Source organism: Meleagris gallopavo, chromosome 25, assembly GCF_905368555.1.
Source record: "Meleagris gallopavo chromosome 25, MGAL_WU_HG_1.1, whole genome shotgun sequence".
Taxonomy (NCBI): domain Eukaryota; kingdom Metazoa; phylum Chordata; class Aves; order Galliformes; family Phasianidae; genus Meleagris; species Meleagris gallopavo.
Window position 1 is genome coordinate 4,634,840 of NC_139428.1, and position 14,018 is coordinate 4,648,857.

At 43.2% G+C, this 14,018-nt stretch overlaps 1 protein-coding gene across 4 annotated transcripts in view; it reads left to right on the forward strand.

Moving 5' to 3' along the window:
* The window catches only part of CSMD2 (CUB and Sushi multiple domains 2), a 232,676-nt gene that overhangs the window by 9,492 nt on the left and 209,166 nt on the right, over positions 1–14,018 (forward strand). For all 4 annotated transcript variants that reach the window (XR_014879599.1, XM_085208652.1, XM_085208653.1 and 1 more), the window contains one exon: positions 8,963–9,179. Coding sequence is in view for 3 of the 4 variants with exons in the window: in XM_085208652.1 (XP_085064778.1) it covers positions 8,963–9,179 (217 nt within the window). In the remaining variant the exon portion in view is untranslated. The remainder of the gene's footprint in view (positions 1–8,962; positions 9,180–14,018) is intronic.

Here is a 14,018-nt window from a genome sequence, read left to right on the forward strand (position 1 = left end):
GGTGCTTTGGGAGTTGCACATCGGGTGTCAGGTTGGTGAGAAACTTTCTAAATTGGATCAGAACAAGAGATAAAGCAGCCTGGTATCTTAGTTTCAGAGAGTAGATTGGTTACTGGTATTGTGTATGGACACTGAAAACTGTTGTTTGTGTGAAAGGAATGAAACTCTGGGTATGGTTGAAATGTTTCAAATGGTTGCTTTTTCTTCTGCGTCTGATTCATTAGAAACCTTTGGTAGCTTTTTTTTTTTTAGCTTTTTCTTCATTAGTCTGTGTCACCACTTCTGGTTTGGGTGTTCTGTTTGTTTTTGGCTCATTTGGCAAAGTGAATTGTAAAGTCTGTGCAGTGTGGACTTGTGGTGACTTTCATTGATTGCCCAAGGTGAGAAGCAGGCATTTGGTAGTAAATATAAAGCGCAGTTATACTTAAAGGATGTGAATGTGAAAGTGCTGCTAACAGAATCAAATACAAAAATGGATTTATATCCCAACAAAAATTCCCGAGAGAAATTGCCTTCTGTTTGCTTCTTTTTGTAATTCAAATACAATAATAGAAGAGCAAGCTGTTACAATGCAAACGCCTGGCAGTGTGTTTTGTTGGAAGATCTCAATGCACTTGTAAATGTAGAGCACATTTCTTTATTGAGTGCAGTAGAAGAATGAAGTGGAGGATGTGCTTATTCAGAATGAGAGCTTTTTATTTTATTTTTTTTATCCAAAGGCGTAAGATCTTGGTCACTACTGACAGCTAACTTGCTGGTTATGGCTTTAGCTGAGTATTTGAAGTCTGTTCTGTGTCATTTTCTCCTACAGAACTTCTGTCTCCTTTCTGTCTGAGCTCCTGGTGCTGGAAAGGACCGGTGGCTGCCCTGCAATGACCACAAGCAGTTGCAGATTGGTGCAGCTCCTGGCTTTCCGGGGAATTACAAACAGATGAAAACATAACCAGGTTGCTCTGTTGACATTTGAAGATTTAAGCCAGAAGTAGAATCATGGTGGGAAGGCAAAAAAAAAAAAAAAAAAAAAAAAGCTTGCAACTCCATGTGAGCCTGGGGCAGGCTTGCTTCTAAATAAGCCTCTATACCCACTGTGTTTTTCCCTTTGGACTGTTAATTCTCCATTAGTATAACAATGAAATTGCTGATATTGGGGGAACTCATAGCTGGGCCAAAGCTTTCTCCTGGGACAAGTTCTCTTCTTGGTGGCGTTGAAGGGAACGTTTCACTTCCCAGGTGGATGCTTCGTATCTAATAAGACAAATAACACCACAGGTACTGCGGGTCATAAGATCTTAATTAGCACTTTATAAATTGAGAGAGTAAAAATTCTGCCTGTGAATGGAGTCTGGGCTTTGTGCAGATGCTTTTGACAGGTTGGTTTCCTTGTTGTGGATTTCCACGTCGATGATGAGCTGAGATGAGCTGTCAGGTGTAGAACACCAACCTGCAGGAGAATGACACAAAGCTGAGCAATGTGAGACTGGCTGTGGTATTTGTGAAGGATATCTGGGCAACCAAAAAGCCACGAAGGGAAGTGGTGGGAGAACCTGGTGAGGCTGTTACTCACACTGGAGGCAGCGTGAGGAGAATATGCATTAATTGGTTAATGGTTGTGGAGGGCTTTGAAGATGGAAATAACTGTACAAGTGCTTGGTGTGATTATTATGCTGACAATGGCAATGTAGAGGAGTGGTGGTGCTCAGGGAGCAGTCAGAATTGATTAAGAGATGATCTTGAAAGGGAAAGTTTTGAAGGGAGAAAATTGCATCCCTTGAGAGGAAGCCGCTGGGGCTGAATTTGGGATAACTGATAGCGCTCCGAGCTGAGCGGTGATGTCGCATAATGGATGGTCTGTGTGAGTTCCTCAGTTTCATCAGGAGATCACGAAGGACTGGAGGGGAGCGTGGTCCCTTTGGAGAGAGCACAGCCTGGAGCTGGGGCTGTCAGATGGTCCTGGCTGTGTTTAGCACCAACCACAAGTGCTGCTCGGAGCCGTACCGCTGCGTTTGGATGTGCGATGTAAGTCTTCGTACAATAAACATTTCCTCCCACTCTCTCCCCATTTACATGAGGAATCTTACACAGAATCCCTTGCTCTGGTTTCACACCAATACGCAGAGATAGCAGCATGGCACATCCTCAACAGCAGCTGTGCTGAAGCCAAGCCCCGCTCCCTGGCTGAGCTGTAGTGCATTGCCCTTGCTGGTGGGATTCCTACTCTTTGTTCGTTGTTAAAAGGTTCAGGGTTTTCTTTTTTTCTGTGTACACTCCATGCATCAACAAACTGCCTGGCTGGACGCCATCTCTGGGGGTCAGTAGAGCGTGGAAACAATCTCTCCTGTTGTGCTCCAGGCAGACCCATTTCTCTGCTTTGTTCTACACGCGTTTCCAGATGAAGCAGTCACTGTGATGCTCTTTGTCACCGTGTTTCCAGGGAAGATGGTGAAAGCTGAAATTTGACTAAAAGGTGCTGAGGTGTGCAATTGGTAACGCAGTAAGTCAGGTTCCTCGTCAGCATTGGCCAAACTAAGTTCTGTTTTACTCACACTGGGAATGGTGTCTGACGGTGCATCTTTGCTGTCTGCTCACTGTTGGATCAGATGTGTATGGAGGGATGTGTGTCCCATCTGCCTCCAGCTAGTGAACTTCAGCTGGCTCAAAGAGAACAGTGTTTTTTAAGATTGCTGGTACAAAATACTAAGGGGAAAAAAAAAAAATCATTTATGTATCTTTAATAAACAGAGACATCTCCATTTCCTTTGATACTGCTTAGATTATTTAACATTAATAGCAGGGATTTTCTTAGATGATTATTAAAAGTAGATGTATTCCTGCTGTGTTTAACAGAGTATATTGACATCATTTTGTCTATCTACTTATGCAGTGATTCATCTGTAGAGCAGCCCCTTAACACAAGATGATGTAGTTTTGCTGGTTGTGCCATCTCTGAAACGCAGGTGCAAATCTTCTGCTAAAGGCCTGTCCTGTTCTCTAGCTTGCTTTGGTTCTGTTTAGATTGTAAGCATTTCAGATAATAAAGTGGTATATAAATCTGCTGGGGTAAGTGCTTCTAAAGGAGCTGAGAAAGATAGAGCACGCACCTGGGGAAGGCAGCGTGGCACAGTAATGTCTCTGATAACCCAACTGGGAGGTGTGCTGTGATGTTCACAGTACAGCTCAAGTCCTTACCAGCTACGCCCCGGGTAGTGTGATTTTTAGGTTCCCCTTTGATAGCAGTCTGCTTTTAAAATACAAATCTGATAAAGGTCTTGAAGCCTGAAGTCCCTGCTGTTCCAGGGCAGGGGACAGCCTGTGTCAGGTCAGCTGCCATGCTGCCCTGTCCTCCTGTTAGAAGCAGGGAGCTTCAGCCTCGGGGGACGATCTGGCAGCTGCTGCCATGACCCATGTACTCACTGCAGCAATTTGTCTTAACCCAACAAGGCATTACATCCCAGCAGTTGAAGTCTCTGGCCTCTCAACATGTCAGGGGCTGCTGTGCAGCTGTAAGACAGACATATGTGCACTGTCATGTTCTTGTGATTTAAGTTTTGCCCTGCAATGCCTTTTGATGTTACCTGAAGTGGGATGTTGTCTTTATTTTTTCAGGACAGAATATCAGAACTCCTTTGATCTTGCTACTGGAATTGTATGCCCTTTTGAGGTTCAATCGTGAAATATAAAAATAAGTCTCTTCAGCTTTATTATGTCTTTTTTTTTTCCCTTCCTTCTAAGGGAGAAGGTCAGCTTGGTGCTGAGGAGGGGAATGTACAAGCAGGGATGACAACCAGCATCCCATCTATATGGATGGGGCAGTGATCCGCTCAGTCTCTGCCCAAACTGCAGCATTTTGGCCAATTCTTGGCTTCAGGCAGTTGTAGAAGGGCTTGGGGAGTCTAGAACCTGGCCAGGGCTTCAGAAATATCATTGAACAAGGAAGCTTTCAGCAAGTTGTGTTCACCTATGACGGTGCTTTCCAGTATTTTGGATGTGTTGTCCTCAGCATTTTCAGTGAAGGTGCCCTTATTGTGTAATAATGAATTATTATATTATGATATTATGTAGGTTGTTATTTTGGGAAATGGAAGAACTGCCATTCTTTTGTGTAGGATTTTCTGCATCTAGGATGTGTGTGTCACTTCCAAGACGTGTTGGGAAAGCTGTTCAGCCAGCACTAAGTGGGACACAGATGGTGATGGGACTGAGAGACTGTTGGATGGGAAGAAGTAATGCCTTGGAACTGGAGGGGTGACTTAGCTGGGTTTGGGAACGGTGTGTTGGGTTTCTGATATCCCCACAGTACTGTGCAAATCTGCTGTAGTATGGAGCTCGTGTCCTGCTTTGGGTTGGAGGCCCATGCTGTAATCCTTCTGGGACTTGGCAGTAGGGGTGTGAGCTAGATTCAGATAAAATGTGTGCTCTTTGCCCTTGTGTTCTTCATTTCGTGTGCTCTCAGTAAAAAGGCACTGGCTATCAGAGATGTTAATCATCCCCTTGATGATGTTCTTGAATCCAGTGGCTTTTGATTAAAAGTTATAGTTAATGGAATGTTTCTGCATTATTTATTACCCTGTGGGCTTTGATATAAGACTGCAGGTTAAGTTAAAACTATGAAAAGGTGAATGCTTAGGGAAACAAGGCTTAATTTATGAAGTATGAAGGTACTTTCCCTCTGCGTTCACTTGAATTGTGTGAACAAGAGAATGAAAGGCAGCCTATGGGTAAACTAGTTCTGATTTCTGATAGTCTGTAAAGATCCAGAAGTCTGCTATGTAAGAAGGCACAGCCACTTTAGATAAATCATTCAAAACAGTAAACCTTAGGAAAAGGAGCCTTTTTCTTAACTTAGATGGCAGATCAAGCAATGCTTAAAAATATATTAAAAAAAAGAAAAGAAAAAATTGGTTTGAAGATCTTCATGTGGTGAAGGTGAATGATTCTGAGCAGTACACAGAAAAATTTGGGAAGTTATTGATGCATGAGCAGAATCTGGCCCTGGCATTTTCAGCCTGGAAGGGAATGTGCTTGCCTGCAGGGTATGGATTTCAGTTTTACAGTGGAAGGTGTATTTTATATTAATCTGTTTCCTTGAGTAGGCTAGAACAACACAGACCAGAAACACTTGTTCCTAAGTAATAATAACTACAGAAACTGACAATACAAAGCACTGCTGCATTAAGGAGAAGGCAACCATGTATCACCAACAGCCACTACTTCTGAGAACAACTCAGTATATATGGTTTGATATTTGTTCCTTGAATTGTGCAGTGACCATACATCAATGTTAGCTAAATTAGTTTTTTTTTTTCTGCTGAGAAACAAAGGGCATGGAGTTCCATTTTAGGAAATACTTCAGAAGTAAATTCTCTTTTCTTCTCTCCTAAGAATTGCATCCTAGAGATTAATATCGTGTGAATCTGAGCAATTAAATTGCTGCTTTGATTTCTACCAGATCCAGCCTGGTAAGCTTAAGGAACTGGAAGCAGGTGGGAGATGTTAACCAGCCTTGGATTTTTGTCTTTTGTACAGGGAATGGGTACATTTGTACCATCAGACAGCATCTTATATTACTACCATTATTCCAGTTTTTGATTTCCAGGGCATTCTGCCCTTCCCTTGGCACGAGGCTGATTGGTTCATGCAGAGGGGTTTGCAGCTTTCCCAGCTCAACAAGCAGGAGGCAGTCAGAGCTGTCTTTGGCTGATATTTGTGCCCAGTCATGTTAAGTTCTGTGGCATATAGATCAACTGTGTGTTACGAAACGCTGCAGGCAGCCCCTATTTCTGCCAGAAATATGGTTCCTCTGTGGACGTCACGCAAGGTAAATGTTTCATCCTTTTCCTGGTGTGTGTGGACTAGAAGTGAAGCTGATCTATGTGTATTTCTTGTGTATATGGTCTAGAAGTGAAACTGAGTGCTGCAAGGTGAGCGGGGTGCAGCTGCCTTAAGCTCTGTGCTGAGGAGGTGGTGGTTGTGCTGCTGGGAAGAGATGCTTTTCTGCAGAACCCCAATCCTGCCACTGATGCATCTTTTTGGGTTGTGATGTTTTCCTCTTCCACAGATTGAGATCTCTTTGGTTGAAAGGCTCTGTCCACTGAGCAGTGCCAAGCCTTTTGTCCTTGCCTGCAAACCGAGTGCTACCGCAATAAAATTACACTGATGCAGTCATTAAAAAGATACACCCTCATAATAAACCACTTCCCAGAATTGAAGATGGCAGGCTGCGTTGGCAGAGCACGGGTTGGAATTAGCTCTGTTCTCAGACTGCCCATCTCCATCACAAAATAGGACAGCTGCCCGCAGACGCATCTCCGCCGATGAGTTTCATGTTGGTGTTTTACCTTCAGAAGGTGGGAGTCTGTGAGCAAGAGCATTAGCAGGGGGAGATCTACCCAAATATTTACACTGATGCTGGAGCTGAGCCGTTCGCTGCCAGCGTTCACCTTTCTCATTCTTGTTGCAGCTTTTGGATGAAGAGTGGCAGAGGGAGAGGGGGATGTGGGATTGTTCTGGTGTGCGTCAGCCTGCAGGGAGTGGGGGGCAGTGAGGGAATGTTCTCTGCCAAAGGTGAATTCATCTGAACTGCATAGCACTCAGTGGCATTGTCCTTTTAAGCCTCTCTGTTTGTTCGTGCTTCTGGGCCGAAGGGATAAAGAGAATTGTTTCTGCAAGTATTCAGAGGAGAAATGGTGTGTTTCCTTGTCATGTACTTCAGATAAGGTTTTGTCAGTCAAGCCTGAGCTGAGCTAATTCATACCTGAAAACAAATTACAGACCATGCATAAATTCTCTTGGGCCTCCTGGATCTCTTTCCCGTGCCTGCTGACTTTTCCATCAGCGTCCAATATAAACGAAGCTCCCTACTATCACAGTTGATGAAGTATATATTGCTTTTCAGACTGTCAGCTTTTGGAAAACTAATTTTTCTTTGCAATGAGCAGCTTTGTTTGCCATGTGCATAGCGCATCTTGGTCAGAATCATGAACGTGCAATTATTTCAGTAGATTGATTGGATATGTCATAGAGCTGTGTCCTAATTTTCTCTTATGTATTTGTTTTGATTCAGCTAGGTTTGAGGCCTTATTCTTTGCTTTAATCACTAATTACCCAAGGATGGCATAAATTTATATTGATCTTAAATGTTGTTGTCTTTCCTATGACCTTGGAAACATTTGAAACGCAGCATCTCTGACCTTGAATTTACTTTCTCATGCAGTGCTGATGACTTTAATATCATCAGGAAAAGGAGAGAGACAACCTCTTTAATTTCCCACTTTCCTTAAATTGTTCTGATGATACTTACTTACAATTAAGATAAAACATGTGCACTACATAGAGATTCAGCTGCCGCATTGCCTACTGTGTGCCAGTCTGGTGAAGGGAAGAGGCTGTGATTGAATTCTAGAGGACTGGAAGTGATGGACTTCTGGCATTCTGAGTCACTAAACCAAACCCAGCTGATTTTTACCCCTCTGTGCCATTCCCAGTCCTGTGCTGGCACCTGGCTTACACATCCTGCAAGGAAATGGAGCGAAGGTGAAGGAGGGAGGAAGGATTCACTCCTGTATTCATTTATACTGACAAACTGCACTCAGAGAGGCAGATGCCAGGTGCTGCAGCAATGCAAAGTACTGGAGTCTGGCCTTGTTAATGAGTTATGTACCTAGCTCAGCTTCAGTCCCCCGTGGATTATTGGGCTGTCGTAACTCTGGCTGATGTAATAAACATGATACAAAAAGAGTCCCTGGGTAGTAAATATGATTAACCATTTTAGATTCATGAAGGTGTGAGCTCCATCCTGCAGAGACAAGTTTCACTAAGCATTTTTTGCACCAAAGTAGGTCAATTTAATTGTAATTGGCTTTAATGAGCCTTACTCTGCAGTTCTTTACCTGTAGCTGGTTGGCACTCAGAAGTGTAAATGCCATTGCTGCCTTGAAAAAAGCAATGAGAAATCAAAGAGGCAATTTCTAGTCTGATTCATTTCAACTCAGGTGATGCATAAGCAGGGAAAGCAAGGCAGGATCCATGAGAAAAGCCAGCCCACATGTAAGCAGTGCTGACCAGCAGGATAGGATAAAGGTGAAACTTTGCTTTTGATTTCACAGCAGTTGCCTTGCAAACTGTCTGCAGTTTCATTTTGGTGTGGGTGAGTGGGGGGATTATTGTATTACAGCTGCAAAGAGATATCCAAATTTGTATGAGTGAATTTGTCTTTATGCCTCAACAGACATTCTGGTAAAGTAGCAGTGAAGAGAGGAAAGCGCTAAGGAGAATTTGTCATTCAGGCTGTCTCCAGCACATATTTATGTACTAGTTTCCCTTGAGAGAGAGAAAAAACCTCATATATCCGGAAATTGTGCATCATGGCAGTTGATCTTTATCTTTGGGATGGAGTGCTCACAGGTAGTGCTTCGAGGAAGGAGAAATTGATGGAGGGAGGCTTGAAGTATTTAGCTGATGGATGTGGGATGGGCTTCTGCCTCAGCTGTGGAGTCAGGGCAGTGCTATAGGAATGTGGCCCAGCAGATGTTTGCTGTGTGTTCAGCCTGCACCCTCAGCAGGTTGCTGATGACTCCAAGCTGTGTGGTGCAGTCAGTGCTCCCGAGGGATGGGATGCCATCAGAGAGATCTGATGGGCTGAGCAGTGGGTCCAGGTGAACTCATGAGGTTCAGCAAATCCGAGTGCTAGGTCTGCACCTGAGTCATGGCAACCTTGACAAGGTGGGGGATGTAAGGATTGAGCACAGCTTTAAATACAGGAGATTGTGTTTGGGGTCTGAGCTCACGCGGGGGGGACAAACAGGTGCACCTGTAGGTGCTATGTTGGTGTATTCATCACGACCAAGAATTCCTGGGGAAGAACAAATTCAGTGGGAAGAACCCGACATGACCTGTTTTGATGGAGATGATGTTGGTTTTGTATTCTGCACCATTTGACTTGTACTTTTGTCTTCTCTTTCATCAGCCCAGAACTGCAGTCACATTTTGCATGGCCCGAATGGGACGATACAGAGTCCAGGCTTTCCATATGGATATCCAAATTATGCAAACTGCACGTGGACAATCACTGCTGAGGAGAAGAACAGGATACAGCTTGTTTTCCAGTCCTTTGCGTTAGAGGAAGATTTTGATGTATTATCTATCTACGATGGACTGCCTCAGCAGGGGAACCTGAGAACAAGGTATATTGTCTATTACAGAGATGTTATAAACCTATTCCTGTTTCTGCCAGTAGGATTAAATGCATCCAGCAGTAAACGGGTTCTTCGTGAGCAGTTCTTACAGCTCTTTTACTTTCTTATCTCTGATAAAGTTTGATATGTTTCTCTGAATGCCTGACAGTAATGATTTATCAAAATTCATTCTAGATATCCAGAGAAGTTAATTAGAAAATGGAGCAAGAGGGAAGCAAAGCTAATGTGCAGAGGAGCTTCCTTCAATCCGAAGGAGATTCTCTGAGTGGGAGGATGGATAATGGGCTTCAGTTTATATCTCTGCCAAATGCTGTGTGGGGAATTACCCAAATTACTGAATTTGTGGCTTGCCCATCAGCTGGACTGAGGCGATATTCTCTCAATTCTGACTGAACTGATGGATCTTTAGGGGTAAGGAGTTATCGAGTAAGATAGTGTAGTATGAAGACTCTCCATGGAGTTTGATTTCTAAGGCTTCAGAGCACCATCCTGAAATTAATAAAAAGTTAATGAGAGGCTGATTATGGAAGATAATGCATTACTGTATAGCAGCTGTTAAATGGTATGCCAGTTTTCTCCATTTGGAGCAGTAATGACTCCTATATGTTGTTGACAGTATGACTATTGTTGTGTGATGTGTGGTCTGATTGCTGCTGATGCCTAATAGTGATGTGCTGAGAGAGGGACCAGTGGTGGCATCTAGTGTTAGAACCCCAGTTAGGATGCTGGACGTAGACAGTTCTGGAAGTTTTACTTCAAACTGTTTTAGTATGGGTGCTTTGACCTCAGTATCTTCTCCAACACAACTGTAAAATCTGAATTAGAAACACTGGTGAAAAAAATCAGCTTTTTATGTACAGTTATGTAAATAAATCTTCATCTAGCAACTGTTCTTGAGAATCATCCCAATTATGGGACCTCGTCACTTAAGCAGAAGGTAAGGTAGTGCTTTGCTTCAGATATTATATGAAGGATGCCTACAGCTAGTGTATAATTCTGCTGATGAAAGTTTACATGCATCTCTTGCCCTTAGAGGCCCCCCAGTGAATGGCTTTGCTCATCAGCAGTGCCAGCTGTTTCCTTTTGCCCTCTGCGTGTCAGTGGGAGCTTCTGCTGAAGAAGCAAAATCCATGAATGAAATGACTTCAGAAGTGGGGTCATGATGGAGTAAATCAGTAGAATAATTGTGCCCAGCTATTGCCCTGAGCTGCTCTTCAGCATAATACGTTATGGACAGAAGTACCAGCAAGGGCATCGTGATACAGTCCATTGCTACAACAAACCTCCGAGGTGCAGTTTGGCTGCTGCCTTTTAATGTGTGGTCTTGCATTTTTGGGGAAGGTGCAGGAGACAAATCAGATCCTCCCTCTGCATCACGGACAAATGTTTTGCACAACTTGAAGCGTATGCAAGTTGCAGGAGCACTAAGCAATTTCCACTCTGAGTGGGTGATACATTCAGGTAGTGGTGTGCCACGGAGGAATGTGAAATAAACAGAAAAAAGGTATTGTGGAAGTTTTCTAGAGAACTGAAAGCACTTGCAGGGGGCTTACAGAAGTAAATGAGATTTTGGGCTCATACATGATGGACCACTTGTGTTTTCTCCTGAACGTTTCTAGATTAGTGATTGCAAAAACTGGATCTTGCTCCTCTGTCTGTTTGCTGTCTGATCTCTTTGTTCAGCTCATATTTTTTCATACATCCATTTTACTTCATTAAGCTCTGAAGCTGTTGGCCAACATTGGACTTGTTTTTTCTTCTTTTTTTTTTCCCCTTTGGTTATCAATTTTTTTTTTCTTGGACTGCTTTCCAAATATACTCTATTCATCACTGAATTGCAGCACCTGAAGATGGATGACCACACGTCATTCATCAAAGCTGATGCGACCAGGAGGTGAGCCATAATAAGCTGTAAGCAAGCATACAAAAGGGAAAGAAAAGCTGTTTCTATAGAGAAGGTAACTGCTTTGTTCACTGTTGTTCAAGGCCTATCAACAAAACAGTTAACAAAGACAGGAACCGTGCCTCCCTGCTTCTCCCACTCAAGCTTGTATTGTTGAGCATCGCTGATTTATTTCAGTAGGTCTTGACTGGGAGAACTGAGTGACCTGGGTATGAATGAGTGGTTTACATGTTGATGTGCTGAGAGATGGAGGATGCTAAAATTTTCTCTAAACCCTGATATTCCATTGAAGGCATAGATTACTAAGAGTCCCTCCAGTCTGATGGCTCAGTGTCATGCCTATGCCTTTTGCCTGTGCCTTGCTAAGGAAGGGTTAATGATTGCCTTCATCGTGTGCTGGCAAACACCCTGTTGTCTTGCAATTTAATGTGGTGTGAAAGTTCCCTAATAGAATAAGAGCAGACTTAATCCAATGAGACATTTGCTAATAAACTGCTTTACTGTATATTAGGGAATTTGCACTGCGTGTTTGTGATGAGTGTGTGAATATTAAATGTGTTTCAGTGTCTTAATTTAGACGTGCAGGGATCTTGCCATCTCTTGCTACGCCTTTGCTGTGGTTGGTAGAATGGGAGCTTGCTTCAGAGCCCTTTCTTCAGCCTCTTAAATGATTCTGCTTTTCCCCCTCACTGTGGGGCTTTTATCAGTGAAAGCACCACAACAGGGACTGTTGTAGCAGAATCTCCCTTGGATCCTGAGAACGTGGAAAAATGCAGATTTTTCTCTCCTTGGCTTGCATAGGAGAGCTGTGTTCTCAACGATCAGATTGGTAACTTCTCTTTGGGGCTGCACGTGGCTTTCCTTCTCCTGAGCTGCATGTGCTCACCAGACCAAGCTGTCCCAAACTCCCATCCTTTGAGTCCCTGAACTGCCACTGGAGGTCGGATCTGAAAACTGCAGTTGCTCAAGAATACTTCTTGTGAATTCCCATTGTGCTTCGCTGATTGCCATTGTGCAGGGGATGCTCCAATCAGGTTCCATTCCTGATTGCTTTCCCACCGCGCTGGGCTTAGCAGCTCAGCAGAGACCTGTCTGAAATTTGAATATTTGGAGTTATTTTTGGATCTTAGATTGCTGTGGGATTTGGGAGCTGCTTTGCACCTTTTCATATCTGACTGTGGGGACGTGACATAACCAGACAGTAGCTGACAAGAAAGAAAGAAAGTAGAGAAGTGAGGCCACGTGCCACCTTCAAACGTTTTCATCTGATGCTGATGATTTGTAGGGTGATCTTAATGTAAGAATCTTTAATTAGTTGCTAACTTAGTGCAGGCTTGAAACTTCAAGTAATTAAAATGATGGGAAAGTGTGTTTACAATGTATTCAGTAGGTCAGTCATTTCACATGTATAGCCCTGTTTTTTGTGATGGAAGCTATGGGGTTTACACTCAGAACAGAACTGATCGCTGGAGAAAATCAGATTTGTACTCTTCCTTCTTCCTTAAAACTCTTTAAAAAAAAAAAAAAATAGGAAAGGCAAAGGGGTAGAATGTACAGTGGTTTGTTGGGGGGAAGAATGTCAACAACATGTAGTTAAAAAACATCTCTTTGGCCATATTTAATTGGTTGCAAGATAAAATATTTTGTTTGATCTTAGAATTGTCAGATAGCAGTGATGAGAGGAAATTTGAAAGTTTTGGAGAGCTAATGGGGTAAATAGCATTTAGGGCTGTTCTCTGCATTTCTATTAGGTCATGTTATTGTGATGGGTGATAAAAGCTGACGGTGCAATTGGGGCAGGAGGATTTTTGGACTGGAATTCTTTCCAGGTATGGCTGTTCCTGCTGTGTGCTCAGCGCAGGGGCTCTCTGTGGCTGAGCCTTAAAGCATCGCTGTTATCCAAACCAGGAGTGGTTTGTTTTCCCACTAAACTGCTGATTAGTGGTGTTTATGGGTGAAAATCTACTAGAAATCCTTGACAATGACTCTTGCTTCATATTAAGGTAAGCTGAGTGCAGAAGGATTTTCTATAATTAGGTAACGTCTAATAGATTTAATTAAGACTCCACCTACCACCAATATTTCCCCACTAGAGCGTGTCCTGTAGTACAACACCTAAACGTTTCTTGAGCACAAGAACTTCAGGCTGAGTGTTAATAGCATTTAGACAACAGAAGCAGAGTGGTGTGAGGTCTGAATGTGATCTTATTTATGACTATAGATCCTGCAGTGCCCAGAACTGGTGTTCCAGGTAAAATACATGGGCAAGGTGAGAGCTGTAATGGCTCTCCTGGGATTGCTCCTTTGCCTTATCAAAGTTGTTTTGCTACTGAATGCCTGATAGTGGGAAAGTTGATCATCTTTTTATGTATGTGGTGTTCAAAACGATACGGTCGTGGATGTTTGTAGTCCATACAAGTCATTGATGTAGACGTGGAATTTTAATTCTTTTAGCAGGACTGGCAATTTACAAAGGCAGTGAGTGAGCTTCTGGGGTCAGAGCAAGGGAGATGAGTTTGAGAGTTTTGTCTTTAGCAGTGGAGGGAGAGAAATTGAACCCATCTACTGACTTTGCCTGGTGCTTCTCCTCTCCCCATCAGTGCTTTGTGGCTTCTTATGTTGTAGGGCAGGGCAGACAGCAGCACAGGGAGGCTCAGTGAGCTGCCTTAGGCAGCACGGTGTGTCAGCAGCTGTTGGTTAGTGGTTATTTCTATCTGTAAAATGGCCCAGCTTTATTTGTGGAAGTTGTAGCTGTAGAATGTTTAAAAACCCCCCTTGGAGGGCCTGTTTGCTGGGGTGGGAAAAGACTCAATGCACAAAATGAACTTCAGCTGTGCCTTCCTCCCGAAGGGAGGCTTTTTTGGATGCAGTGAGTCTCCAGGTCAAGGAATTATTTTATTTCACTTTAATGTCTGACCTTGAGA